Raw genomic sequence first — 14,110 nt, 5'->3', positions numbered from 1 at the left:
ACATACTCTACTATATTGTACTGTACCTCTATACAATACAATATTATACTTTACTTTACTGTACTATATTATGCTATACTATAATATAATAAACTATACTATATAGGCTACTATACTATATACTAAATATACTATAGATTAATCCCCATTCCAACAGTACCAATAAGATTATTTAGGATTACTAAAAGAGAGCTTGTTTGCATTCGATTTATACATCAAGCAGAACAGAAACAGCGGTATCAATTTAACAACAAAATCCTAGCATCCATGAATGTACGTAATTGAGTACGTAATTGAACCCGGAAAAAATATTCAGCCCCAATTACCGAGAATTTGAGTAGTTTGCTCCTACATTTTGTTCACAGTTTATGTGCCTATCTGCCGATAATGAGGCTGTCTATTGTAAAAAAAAAATATATAAAAAAAAAGGTGATGAAAATGACGGAAATCTAACACCTCTCAATTGCTCGGGGCTTGAAGAATTAGTAGGTGTAAATCACAATGCATAAAGGTGATATGAATAAATTTTCCAGCTGGTAAAACAGAACCGAAGGCCAGCAGAGGCCCTACAAGCAATGTTTAATCGATCTACATTAATACAAGCTGATTATCAAACACTACAATGGTGACATAGAATAGAATAAAACGTAGAATGAAATTAGGGACAATTTGAGTTTTAAGAACAATGACCCTAAATGATTGACCACTCAGAGGTCCATGCTCCATATATCACTGATTATACTCTATTGATATACATGTTACCAAATAAGTAAGGAATAAGCAAACTATATTGTACTCCATATTCTTTCTGTTCTGTTCCAGGGTAGGCTAATGGTCATCTATTGTCCAAATAAAACACATACTTTAGGCTTATACGCTGTTTGATCAGGCTACAGTAATGACTCGAAATAAACTAATAACTATTAATGGCTCACGCAAGACTTGTCTCTATTGCTCAAAGAAAGCCGTTTTAGTAAGGGGGTCATGTTGWATTAGTAATAATAGCAGGGACGGGTATTGACCTGTTGCTGGTTGATCATGTCTCTCTCGCTATGATAGTCTCTATCCGAGCTGTGTCGACGGTGTCTTGACGTAATTCCAAAACAAGGTTCCTCACGTGTGTCGGCATATCGGAGAAGTAAAGTTGTTTTCACATAGCAGCATATCATATATATCATGTACGTCATTATTCGGAATTTAAAAATGCTTCTGTTTCTGACGTACCTTTTTTGAAACTCTGCTGAAAGTATGGCTTTTAATATTTTCCCAACGATTAGCCTAGSCTAATCAATTATATTTGTCATTCTCTAATTTTTCGGTTGTAAGTGTTGCATATGACTTGACCTTCGGTGTGGCCTGAAAGAAAAGCATCTCTGGCACAATAATATTTCTGGTGAAAAGTGTATTTTGAAGAGCACGAGACGGAACAGAGTGCGTTGTTTCGTGTCTCTTTGAACTTGTCCTCGCGTTTGACCATGCACCAATCGCAACCTATCCATGTTAGGCCTATATGCACAAGTCCAGACGAAGAATACATTGAAAAGGGATTGGCCCAAACGTAATAGGCCTACTGCCGTCTAAATAACCTCCTTATGTTTTATGTTTTCGTCAAAAAGTAATMTACGCTAATTGTTAATAACCCTATTATAGCCTATGTATAATTTAGGATAAGCCTAATAATGAAGGCTWTCCGCAAACTGAATAAATATCAGTAAAACACAGGCAACAGACCATTGGGGTTTCTTATGGATAATATATTTTWWWAAATAACACAAGATAAAGATGTATAAACTATAACCACGGCTCTGTATATAGGCTATGCTAGGCCTTCTGTACTTTATTTAAAATATATATTTAATTTAACAAATATACGCTGATGCCTTGACGTGTAGCTAAGAWTATTCAACTGCAGCTCACAAAAAAAAGATTAACAGCTGTTCTACAAAGGTGTAGACCAAATAACCAATAACAAATCGTTGTGTATCAAATTAACTTTTCAAGTTCTGTGTCATTTAACCGATATGTGTTTGTAGTTTGAAGTGATGACATGTCGACAATTATAGGATGTTGAAAATAGGTTCGAAAATTAACGCTTAGACATACTYGCACATAATAAATATCGGTAGATGTTTTTATTTTCCAAAGTCATCTGACCACACACAGAAAGTACAAAAACGTTCACTCTCGGGAGAAATAGGTCAAAACAAAGATTCCTACTTACAATGCATTATTTCTAATCTATTTAAAACAAATGCAAATGTATATTCCACTAYGAAGTGCTACGTAACATGATATCTCAGGAATGGTAACGGTTGCTGAAATAAATGTAGTATTGAGGTACATTTGTTTTTCTTGTCATTCTTGTGGACAAGTTGTAATGTACATTCTACATGGTCTCAATATAATTTATCAAATATTTGTCAAAGGCAAAAGCAAACGTGGAATGAATTTAAAGTAAGTAACAAACTAGACAAAAATAGCCTTTTTTAAATCCAGAGGAAACAAAACAAGGACAAAAGATGCATAGAATACCTTTTTTTAAATTTGTATAAATACTTACACTTTAAATTGTCCAAACTATTCCAATGTGAGAATCAAAAACATATGTCAGGGTAACATGGCATCAGTATGATTTATTGTCTGTAGTGGKGGTTACCTACTTTTCAGTGGGACTGGTCTAAAGACTATAATTAAGACAAACAAAATCCTAAACTGAAACAGCAGGTTCCTCTATAGCTATCATACCAATGGCTTATTTTTTACCACAAACATATTGTGCATATTTAGCATTGTACAGATACACATCAACAAACTGAAAACGCTAAAACAATAATGATGTTTTGTTAAATGTGAGTAAGGACAATCTCAAGTTCAGGTAGACAATAGAGTAACAAACTGTACTGAACAATTCCTCCAAGTCAAACAGTCTCTCTTCAGTAGTTTGTGCTACTACGGCAAGCAACATAGACCAAATGCAGATATCCACCACGTTTACAGCAGCCGGAGCTGTGTAATAACATGATAAACTTGGGTTAAAAACCCTTCAGCTACAAAATGTCAGATCTGTCTCTTTAACGATCAAACAAGAGTTMTTTTGTCCAACATGAAGAAGTCATTCTGATCGTTTTCATTAAAGTTGTTCATCTGTTTGATCAACAACAGGTGGTGTCAAAGGTCAAATCAAATCAGGTGTTCAGARGAGCACACAGACTGCCCATATTCAGACACAAGTCAGTCAGCAGTCGCTCAGTGTGCGTTCATGTTGAATGATTTATGACGGTTCAATCAAGGTGACACCGACGACGTACGTCAGTCCTCTGAGATGACATCGATGTCCTCGTGGCTRCTGCCCTGCTGCGTAGCCACTCTCCAGCGGCTGACGTGCTGGCTTCCTTTCCTCTTCTGCTGCGACTCAGGTGACTCTTCCTCCAGCTTCTGTCTCTTGTGCTTCGTCCTCCTGTTCTGGAACCAAACCTTTACCTGGGAGAGAAAGGAGAGACATCACGTTTAGTACTGGAAGAAACAATGGTGAAATATAGAAGTGTGCTTGTTGTAAAAACTACTACAACTCCTTCTTCCACTTCCGTGAAATACTTTGAGACAGCTGAAGCAAGCACACACATTTTCTTTAGTAAACGTACCTTTTCTAGTTATAGAATAATAACGCAAAGTGTMTGCATGTATCTGCCCTATGATTTTTAAGCGAAGCTTTTTTTCAAAGTGTCATAGCAACAATGATTTTGCCAAGACAATATTTCACAGGGTGTAAAACTGTTACTGCTTCCATTTTCTTTCTATAACACTGCCAAACMTCGCCTGCCTAAGGCTTCACATACTGTCGTTCTTTACAGCTTTTTGCCGTGCAAAGAGCATCATATTTTTWAATTAATTTTCAGGCATTGTTTGGTTGTCATTTTTATATCCTATTTACAAGCTTGATTCAATAATTGGCCTAATTCTTTTGAAATTAAAAGTTCAGCACATCGCAAYACTGTATTCCCAATGCATGATATATTGCATGAGATGATTGCGAAAAGCCTGAATTGCTGTTGGTTAGCAGCGTGTTTCTGATGTGATTAGAGAAATTAGGTCATTAATAATAATTGTGAAATTAACTACATGAGTTATTGGCATCACCTTGCCCATCCCCATAGCTACTGTAGGACAAACATCGTGTGGTGGAGAAACCTGGTTTTGCTATACGTTGGTTGAGAGGGTGTTGTGGAGTTCTGACTACGAGTCTASTCATATCCGTTTCAGCGCTCTGGAATGCAGCCATGCCTTAAAGGCTGTGCATGGTAAATCCGACTTCTGCCCGTGTCCGTACAGCATTTACTGCGAAACGGCCTCTGAAGTCAGGGCAGAGCTGTTGTGAAGGATGTTGTCAAGGAAATGAGTTTGTGTTTATACAGGACCTGCCGCCCTCACATACCGTCAAGCAATCATGTCAATACGGAGCTATGCAGAGCCCTTGGCATTGTTAAAACATTTGGGAGGCGCACAGTGACGCGGTACGGAGCTCGATCTGGAAGCCTCGTGGCTCCGTAATCGCGTCACACCCTCCATACAGAGCCTTCAACCACATTTTCTGATCGAGCATAAATTGGCTTTCAACCCCTAGGGGTTTAGAGCGCGTTAGAAAACATGTTACGGGTGCGTTCAAGATCGCTGTGCCCCCTCACCACTCACCTGTGTCTCGGTGAGGCAGAGGCCGCTGGCGAGCTGCTTCCGCTCTGCTCCCACCACATAGTGGTTCTTCTCAAAGGCCCGCTCCAGCCTGAGGAGCTGTGAGGGGGAGAAGGCTGTCCGGATGCGCTTCGGCTTGCGGGAAAAAGGCCCATGAAGGAGCAGGTTTTCTGGGCTGCTGTCCTCACCTGGAGAGAGGAGAGGAGGGAGAGGAAGTGGAGGGTTAGACTTAGGGTTGACAGACAGGAATGACACCGTAGCAGCTCTCGTTGTATGTGTAAAGAGATAAGCTAGAGTATACTAACTGTTGTACACTAACTGTTGTACAACTCAGCAAACTGATACTAATGGTTTGTACTAAGTGTTTTTTGTTCGTGGGCTATGGTGTTGTTTTGTGATTAATAGCTGGTCCAATTACACTTCAAAAAGAGGGCAAAGCACTGACTAAGGAGGACTTCAGGGTTGATACGTAGTGCATGCTGCTAAGGAGGGCATCAGTGTCGAAACACATTGCATGCTGCTCTCTAGGTCAGTATCAGCCATATCAATGTGCCCCGATGGGCTTCTTCACTTGACTCATCATTCATGACACTTTCCCATAACGTGAGTAATTGATTCATGTACATGTAAAAGTTACTAATGTTAGGTTGTGATATCATCCTCCATTTCACAATGCCACCACGCCTCATTCCACATGCTTGTTCTAGTATGTCGACGGATTTATCATTAAGGAGATGATATACTGTATGCATTACACATCACATTTGAACGTCATCACATTTAGGAAACGGTAGTGTTGAATGTCATCACATTTAGGAAATGGCAGCGTTGAATGACATCACAGTTAGGAAATAGCAGCGTGAAATGACATCCACAGTTAGAAAATGAGCGTTAGTGTTGAATATCAATCACAAGTTATTAAACGGTAGTGTTGAATGTCATCACAGTTAGGAAATAGGCAGCGTTTGAATGACAATCACAGGTTATTAAACGGTAGTGTTGAATGTCAATCACAGTTAGGAAATAGCAGCGTTGAATGACATCACAGTTAGAAACGTAGTGTTGAATTCATCACAGTTAGGAAATAGCAGCGTTGAATGACATCACAGTTAGGAAATAGCAGGTTGAATGACATCACAGTTAGGAAATAGGCAGCTGTTGAATGGACATCACAGTTGTTAAACAGGTAGTGTTGAATGTCATCACAGTTAGGAAATAGCAGCGTTGAATGCATCACAGTAGAAATAGCAGCGTTGAATGACATCAAGTTAGAAATAGCAGCGTTGAATGACATCACAGTTATTAAACGGTAGTGTTGAATGTCATCACAGTTAGGAAATAGCAGCGTTGAATGACATCACAGTTAGGAAATAGCAGCGTGAATGACATCACAGTTAAAACGTAGGTTGAATGACATCACAGTTAGAAATAGCAGCTTGAATGACATCACAGTTAGGAAATAGCAGCGTTGATGACATCACAGTTATTAAACGGTAGTGTTGAATGTCATCACAGTTAGGAAAATAGCAGCGTTGAATGACATCACAGTTAGGAAATAGCAGCGTTGAATGACATCACAGTTAAAACGTAGTGTTGAATGACATCACAGTTAGAAATAGCAGCGTTGAATGACATCACAGTTATTAAAACGGTAGTGTTGAATGACATCACAGTTAGAAAATAGCAGGTGTTGAATGACATTCACAGTTAGGAAATAGCAGCGTTGAATGACATCACAGTTATTAAAAGGTAGTGTTTGAATGTCATCACAGTTAGGAAATAGCAGCGTTGAATGACATCACAGTTAGGAAATAGCAGCGTTGAATGACATCACAGTTAGGAAAGAGCAGCGTTGAATGACATCACAGTTAGGAAAGAGCAGCGTTGAATGACATCACAGTTAGGAAACGGTAGTGTTGAATGACATCACAGTTAGGAAACGGTAGTGTTGAATGACATCACAGTTAGGAAATAGCAGCGTTGAATGACATCACAGTTAGGAAATAGCACCGTTGCAAAATGTACATAGTGACATGTTGGTTCAGCCACCATGGACGACATCCATCTCCAGAACAATCTGAACTGGTGACAGATAAAGGGACTGGGACTTTCAACAACGAGCCTATTGGTTGCACGCACGCACGCACGCACGCACGCACACACACACACACACACACACACACACACACACCACACAGAGAGATACATTTGAAAGAAGAAACACCTCCCTGATTTATCATGGTCATGACCAATATTCCCTCTAATAGCTCCCCCTGGGACTACTGGCAGAATAAATATGAGCCTACCGAGAGAAGCACGAGACTGAACTTCACTCAACTTTCTAGAGTTTTCCCCCTTAGTTAACACTATCAACGTTTCCCTTTACTGTGGGAATTGTGATCGAAATCAATGCAATATTAGCCCCTTTCAATGCAACATACTGAAACAAAACTAACTATGCAAGACTTAGTATGAGACTTAGTATGCAAAACTAACTATGCAAGAGACTTTGTTGTAGGCAGAACGCATCGGAGTAGGATTTTATTGCAGTGACACGCATGACTCAGCCCGTACTCTAMACAGATAGGTGCGGTATAACCAATCAGAGCTATAGTAGGCCTATATRCAAAWAGACCMTTGCCATATATAGATCTGTGCCATTTACKTTGAACTGGACTGTGTTAACAGCATGAGCGGTTATGAGTAGATGTGCTTGTTTTGAGATCAAAGGGACAGCTGCATGTAGCCATGTGTGCACATTCTGTTCATATCCWTTGCTGGTTAGTGTGTTAATAGCCCAGTTRCAGATCATTTGTAGTCAGCAATGGGGGAGTGACTGCTTCCTACAAAACGTGTACATTTCTACACATCTTTGAAAAGCCAGTCAGGTAAAGAGCTTTTTGTCTTAAAGGGGCAGTGTTGTATTTTGAGACAGGCTTGAATAAGCTAAGTAGCGAATAGGCAGAGGGAAGCAAAATGTGTCTGATTCTCTGTAATAATGGTATGGGAATAATGATGCAATTTATTTTGTAAAGTGGTTTCTTCCATCAAACAACATAACATAATTTACAGTCGCCTCCTTGTCTGAAGGACAAGTGGATAAACAGGTTCATGTCAAGCCCTGCATGTTTATTTCAAACGTCTCATGGAATGTAGGCCTACACTGAACACTACACATTGTCTGTTACTGTATGCTGAATGATAGAACAGCTAATTCCATGTTAAAATGTTATGGGATGCATTTTCTCCATTGTTTTTGATGGTAGGCCACTCTGTTAGGCCTACATTATGATCAAATAGCCACAGTAGCCTACCTGACCACTGTTAACACTAACTTAAAGAGGGTACAGCCTCAGTGTTCACAGTAAACGTGCGCTGAAAGTTGCACAGAATTTTCACAACATTCAAGTTTCCGCTCAGCAGACCTGAAATTTGCTCAGTGCCGGGAATTTTTGGTTGTTGAGAGAACATTGGTCACGGCCCATCGAGAACATACAGAGGGCCCGTATAAGCATATGTTTATTGTGAGAGAAACGTATCTTTGCTATTCAGATCAAAGTGTTTCAAAATAAGATACTTTAATTAGGACATTGCTTCGTTGTGCAAAACGTAACAAAGACATGAATCACGTGTATTGCGTTTTAATAGTACTGTAATTTAAAGTGATTTATTCCATAAGCTTTGTGAACACTTCTCTTAGCTAGCCTCAATAAAACGTCCAGAACTAGATTGTCTAGTTTCAATACTGATTCCCATTATTTCATTCATGACTTATGGATGGCAGGTTCATTCAGAACTAGAGGGTATTCTACCCACTGTGGATGACAGGTTTCATTCAGAAACTAGAGGGGTATTCTACCACTGTGGACGACAGGTTCATCAGAACTAGAGGGGTATTCTACCACTGTGGACGACAGGTTCATTCAGAACTAGAGAGGTATTCTAACCACTGTGAGACAGGTTCAGTTCAGAACAGAGGCGTATTCTACCACTCGGTGACGACAGGTTCATTCAGAACTAGAGGCGTATTCTACCACTGTGGACGACAAGGTTCATTCAGAACTAGAGGGGTATTCCTACCACTGTGGACGACAGGTTCATTCAGAACTAGAGGGGTATTCTACCACTGTGGACGACAGGTTCATTCAGAACTAGAGGGTATTCTACCACTGTGGACGACAGGTTCACTCAGAACTAGAGGGGTATTCTATAACTGTGGACAACAGGTTCATTCAGAATTAGAGGGGTATTCTACGACCGTAGAGCAGTTCAGGGACTTCACCTCTCTATATTGTGACATTAACCTCATTTGTATACATGTAGGGCCTTTAGTGTATTCGACGCTGAGCATGAAACCTAAGTGTTCAGTAACGCCTCATATGACATCACACGTAAATATCTCGGGCTGGGAAAATGCAAAAAACAATTGTTGTGAAGACGAAGTGTTGTGCAATTAAGCAAATTGAATCGTATGAACAAACCTGACTTCATTCAACAYAGGGCAATAGTAAAATGTCCTTGTCTTTCAGTTTCATTGTGTACATGACTTTCTTCTCGCCACAGGCCCAACATCTGCCCTCCCAGGATTAGGGTTCGTTTATTAAAATGACACATAAAAAAACTAAATATTTTACATAAGCAAATCCATCAATAAATTATTTGACCGCCACATGAAAAGGTTGTGCCTGGCTTGAAAAGAACYTTGCAGCACAAATATAACCTCAAACACGTGTACGCAAAAGTCGGTTACAGCTCGGCAGTTGAGAGACAGTGTGTGCACCGAAAGCTGTGAGCAATGAGGAGTCTGTCAAACCAAATGAATGAAATCAGCGACAGAAGGGCTACAGTGTCCAGCCACATTCATTCACATGCAAAACATGGACCGAAGATGGAGCATCTACGAAAGGAGATGGATACACGGAAGCCATCAAACTGACCRTGACCTTGGACTAGCAAATACTGATGCTATGGTACACAAGCTTTGAAAGCGACCAAAACGTGTACTGAATATAGGACTACATGTACTATGGAAATACCTTGTTGTGATATTGCTATGATGAAACATTAAGTCTACAAAAAACTAAAAAATTATGATAATGTCACGCTAATATAAACCWAGTTAGAAACTGACCTGATACTCTCTACTACAGACAGTTAAATGAGTTAAATGAAAGCACTGTCTGTGGAAACAACCATGTATTTCTTCCCTAGCATAACATATGYGCTTATGGTCAACTCTTCATATCTTCTCTAGCAGGTCTGATATGACCTGCTGCACTACTCACAGACAACGGTTCTGAGTTACACATGAAGAGGTTTTGAAGAGTTTGATAGAGTCCGACATCCAGTTAATCTAATAGCAGTCTTTCTTATTATTTTATTTAAACTAAGTCAAGTCTAGTTTTATATAACAAATTCTTCATTTAAAATGATGGCCAACCACCCCCGTCCCCGCAGGAAGCTGGGTTGGGATTAAAAATACAAAAATAAAATAAAAATATAGGACTAAAAAAACACACATCACGACAAGAGAGACAACACAAAACACTACATAAAGAGAGACAACACAACACTACATAAAGAGAGACAACACAACACTACATAAAGAGAGACCTAAGACAACAACATAGCAAGGCAGCAACACATTATTTGCAGGTAGCACCTGGTAATAGCACCTGGTAATAGCACCTGGTAATAGCACCTGGTAATAGCAMMTGGTAATAGCAAATGGTAATAGTAGCTAATAGTAGGTTTCCTCGGCTTGTATGGGTATTGGTGGCTTATTACAAGACAACAACAAAAAAGCGACTACACCTTCTGCTCAAAACAATGCTATAACAATGTTTTCCCCCCATGCACAGATTAATATATATACACTGAGTGGACAAATCATTAAGAACACCATCCTATTRAGTTGCACCCCTCCCCTTATGTCCAGAGAACTAGCCTCAATTCCTCAGGRCATAGACTCTACAAGGTGTAGAAAGCGTTCCACAGGGATGCCGGCCCATATTCATTTAAATGCTTCCCACAGTTGTGTTAATTAAGTTGGCTGGATGTCCTTTGGGTGGTGAACCATTCTTGATACACAAAGGAAACTGTTGAGCRTGAAAAATCCAGCAGTGTTGCAGTTCTTGATACAAACCRGTGCGCTTGGCACCTRCTACCATACCCYGTTCAAAGGTACTTCAATCTTTTGTCTTGCCCATTCACCCTCTGAATGGCTCACATACACAATCCATGTCTCAGTTGTCTAAACAAGCTTGAAAAATCATTTTTTACCCTGTCTCCTCCCCTTCATCTACACGGATTGAAGTGGATTTAACAAGTGACATCAATAAGGGTTCACCTGGTCAGTCTGTCAGGGGTCTCCAGTAGCTCACCGCCCACCTATGAGTAGCTACCAGATCACCTATGAGTAGCTTGCCAAACAATTCTGAAAGTACATGTAATTTTCGTGTGTTCCACTGCAAACTGTCATTAGCAAATCTCACAAGCATCAGACAGTGCAAGCTCCCAGCTACTCTCTAATTGACGCAACATTGACATTATCCCACCCCTGGTTAGCCACTATTGGCTTAAAAAAGACAAACCTAACACCATATCTGCCAATTAATTTCCAGCAATATTGCCCCTGTCGGTCTGTGTGGTGTGCGCGTTTGTCTATCACTCCGTGTGTGGCCATTTAATGTGATAACCATCTAGTGGGATTACAGAAATAATTTMCCCAAAACGGTCTCAATTAAATGTTAACTGCAAAGTAGTCTTACCTGGCAGAAGTATATCACGAGTAAGTAAATMATTTGTATCTATTATTTGTCATTTGTTAACTTTGGCATTAGAACCATCACTCGACCGGCAAATTATATCGCACATTCCTCACTCGCTAGATGCGCAATTAAAGAGCCAGACGCGCAATTAAAGGGGAATTACACTCATAAATCCTAATGTGTTCTTCAGGGCCTAAAAAAAATGGTCTTCTGATGTGATTTCACCATTGACATGCACTCAGAACATCCAATTTCGTTGTTTCTCTATGAACAATTGTACTTTTGAGAGTGAAAAACAATAGTAATCAAAAACCAGGAAAAATTTAACTGAGAAAACAGAATTTGGGAAAATATAAAGATTTTATAGGGCCCACCTTAGAGTTGTTTATTAACCCTTATTTTACCAGATATATTGGGAAGAAAACATAGTGCACTATTTTATGTGGAACACTAAAGACCTGGGGAAGAGCTGCAGAGGAGAAGAGAAGATTGTGCCTATTTAATGGCTAGRAAAAAAATGTGTAGCTCGCGACATGTTAGAAAAGGTTGGAGACCCCTGCTCTTTGAACGTTAGCTAGCAGGATGGAATTCAAGGGCAGATTAGCCACTTGTCGCCTGATGCTCACAAGGCACCCTGATCTCTTTCCATGCTGGTTCTGGCTGGTGGTTTAGCCACTCAGATAGACAGTCAGACTGGCATCATCTGTCRTATGGCGTAACCTCCACTCAAATCCCTCTGGAGAAGACTGAGACTGGAGGAAGAACTCACCAGGCTGACCACTAATGCTCAGTAAGAGTGCTGATCTAGGATCAGTTTATCCTTATAGATCATAATAAATATAATAATATGTACTGGGCGACATGATCCTAAATCAACACTCCGACTCTGAGACTCTTTGTGAATACTAACCCTAGACTGTAAGGGTGGCTCAGCCCCAGCAACAGAGGGAATACCCTCCAGAGGATGAGCCTTCAACACTTTGGCCTGTAGTCAGCGGGTGGGGGAACATGGGGGAACATGCCTCCAACATGACTACCAGGGAGCAGATGGCAGCGCCAGCCAGAGAGCTGTGTTCATCACCAAGACATCATTACAACACTGTAATTATTACATAATATGACATTTCAAATGTCTTTATTCTTTTGGATTTTTTTATAAGTGTAATGTTTAGAGTTAATTGTTTTGAATTGAGAGATAGAGAGATTGAGAGAGAGAGAGAGAGAGAGAGAGGTTGAGAGAAGTTGAGAGAGAGAGGTTGAGAGAGAGAGAGAGGTTGAGAGAGGGAGAGAGAGAGAGGTTGAGAGAGGATGAGAGAGAGAGGTTGAGAGAGGTTGAGAGAGAGAGGTTGAGAACAGCACAATATAAACAGGATCTTAGTCCTACACATGTAAGCACTTATTTATTATTGGGGTACATTTCAGTGTGTAGCCTTGGGGTACATTTCAGTGTGTAGCCTTTGGGGTACATTTCAGTGTGTAGCCTTTGGGGTACATTTCAGTGTGTAGCTTTTGGGGTGCATTTCATGTGTGCCTTTGGGGTGCATTTCAGTGTGTGGCTTTGGGGTGCATTTCAGTGTGTAGCTTTTGGGGTGCTTTCAGTGTGTACCTTGGGGTACATTCAGTGTGTGCCTTGGGGTCCTTCAGTGTGTAGCCTTTAGGGTGCATTTCAGTGTGTAGCTTTGGGTCCATTTCAGTGTGTAGCCTTTGGGGTGCATTTCAGTGTGTAGGCTTTGGGGTGCATTTCAGTGTGTAGCCTTTGGGGTGCATTTCAGTGTGTAACCTTTGGGGTACATTTCAGTGTGTAGCCTTTGGGGTGCATTTCAGTGTGTAGCCTTTGGGGTGCATTTCAGTGTGTAACCTTTGGGGTGCATTTCAGTGTGTAGCCTTTGGGGTGCATTCAGTGTGTAGCCGTTGGGTGCATTTCAGTGTGTAGCCTTTGGGTGCATTTCAGTGTGTAGCCGTTGGGGTGCATTTCAGTGTGTATGGGATTGTTATCACCAGGAAGGAAGGCAAGCAGTAAAATTCATCTCATGGTTGATGGTCTGGAGGTTTGCTTTGACAAATTTTGGGTGTTGAATGCCAGGAGATATGTGTTGGAAGTTAATTTTATAGGATACTGCATTGTAAACATTATTTTCCAGACATATTGGATAGTTCATAGAATGCTCCTCTTCTTCTTGTCGTTTAGTCCTTTTTGTTTATAACCAGACAGAAAACAAACAATCAATCAATCAACCAACCAACAGTCAGATAAAGATGGACTGCATGAGGAGGATAAACATTATCATTATTTGCATAATCCTAATATAGTAGATTATTATAATTTTTGTATTGATGGTTTCCTTTTCATATTCAAGAGAAAGAAAAAACTATTATTTCTCTATACGTATACTTTATATGGAAATAGACCATCCTCCCCCTACTTTATATTGAAATAGACCATCCTCCCCCTATTTACCACCATCCTTCCCCTTATTTACCACCATCCTTCCCCCGTATTTACCACAATCCTTCCCCCTTATTTACCACCATCCTTACCACCATCCTTCCCCTTATTTACACCATCCTCCCTTATTTCCATCCGTCCCCTTATTTACACCATCCTCCCCCTTATTTACACCATCCTTCCCCTTATTTACCACTATTCCACCTCC

General features: G+C 40.2%; 1 protein-coding gene across 1 annotated transcript in view; it reads right to left on the bottom strand.

Annotated features, from left to right (window-relative positions):
- Positions 1-2,110: 2,110 nt before the first annotated feature.
- The window catches only part of LOC112069379 (homeobox protein EMX1-like), a 16,838-nt gene continuing 4,838 nt past the window's right edge, over positions 2,111-14,110 (bottom strand). Inside the window, exons 2-3 of the mRNA XM_024136703.1 lie at positions 4,690-4,874; positions 2,111-3,480 (exon numbers count right to left, since the gene is read on the bottom strand). Of these exons, the coding sequence (XP_023992471.1) occupies positions 3,310-3,480; positions 4,690-4,874 (356 nt within the window). The 3' untranslated portion in view covers positions 2,111-3,309. The remainder of the gene's footprint in view (positions 3,481-4,689; positions 4,875-14,110) is intronic.

The sequence above is a fragment of the Salvelinus sp. IW2-2015 genome, unplaced genomic scaffold (genome assembly GCF_002910315.2).
Source record: "Salvelinus sp. IW2-2015 unplaced genomic scaffold, ASM291031v2 Un_scaffold996, whole genome shotgun sequence".
NCBI lineage: Eukaryota > Metazoa > Chordata > Actinopteri > Salmoniformes > Salmonidae > Salvelinus > Salvelinus sp. IW2-2015.
This window is presented reverse-complemented; position numbering and strand designations above follow the sequence as displayed.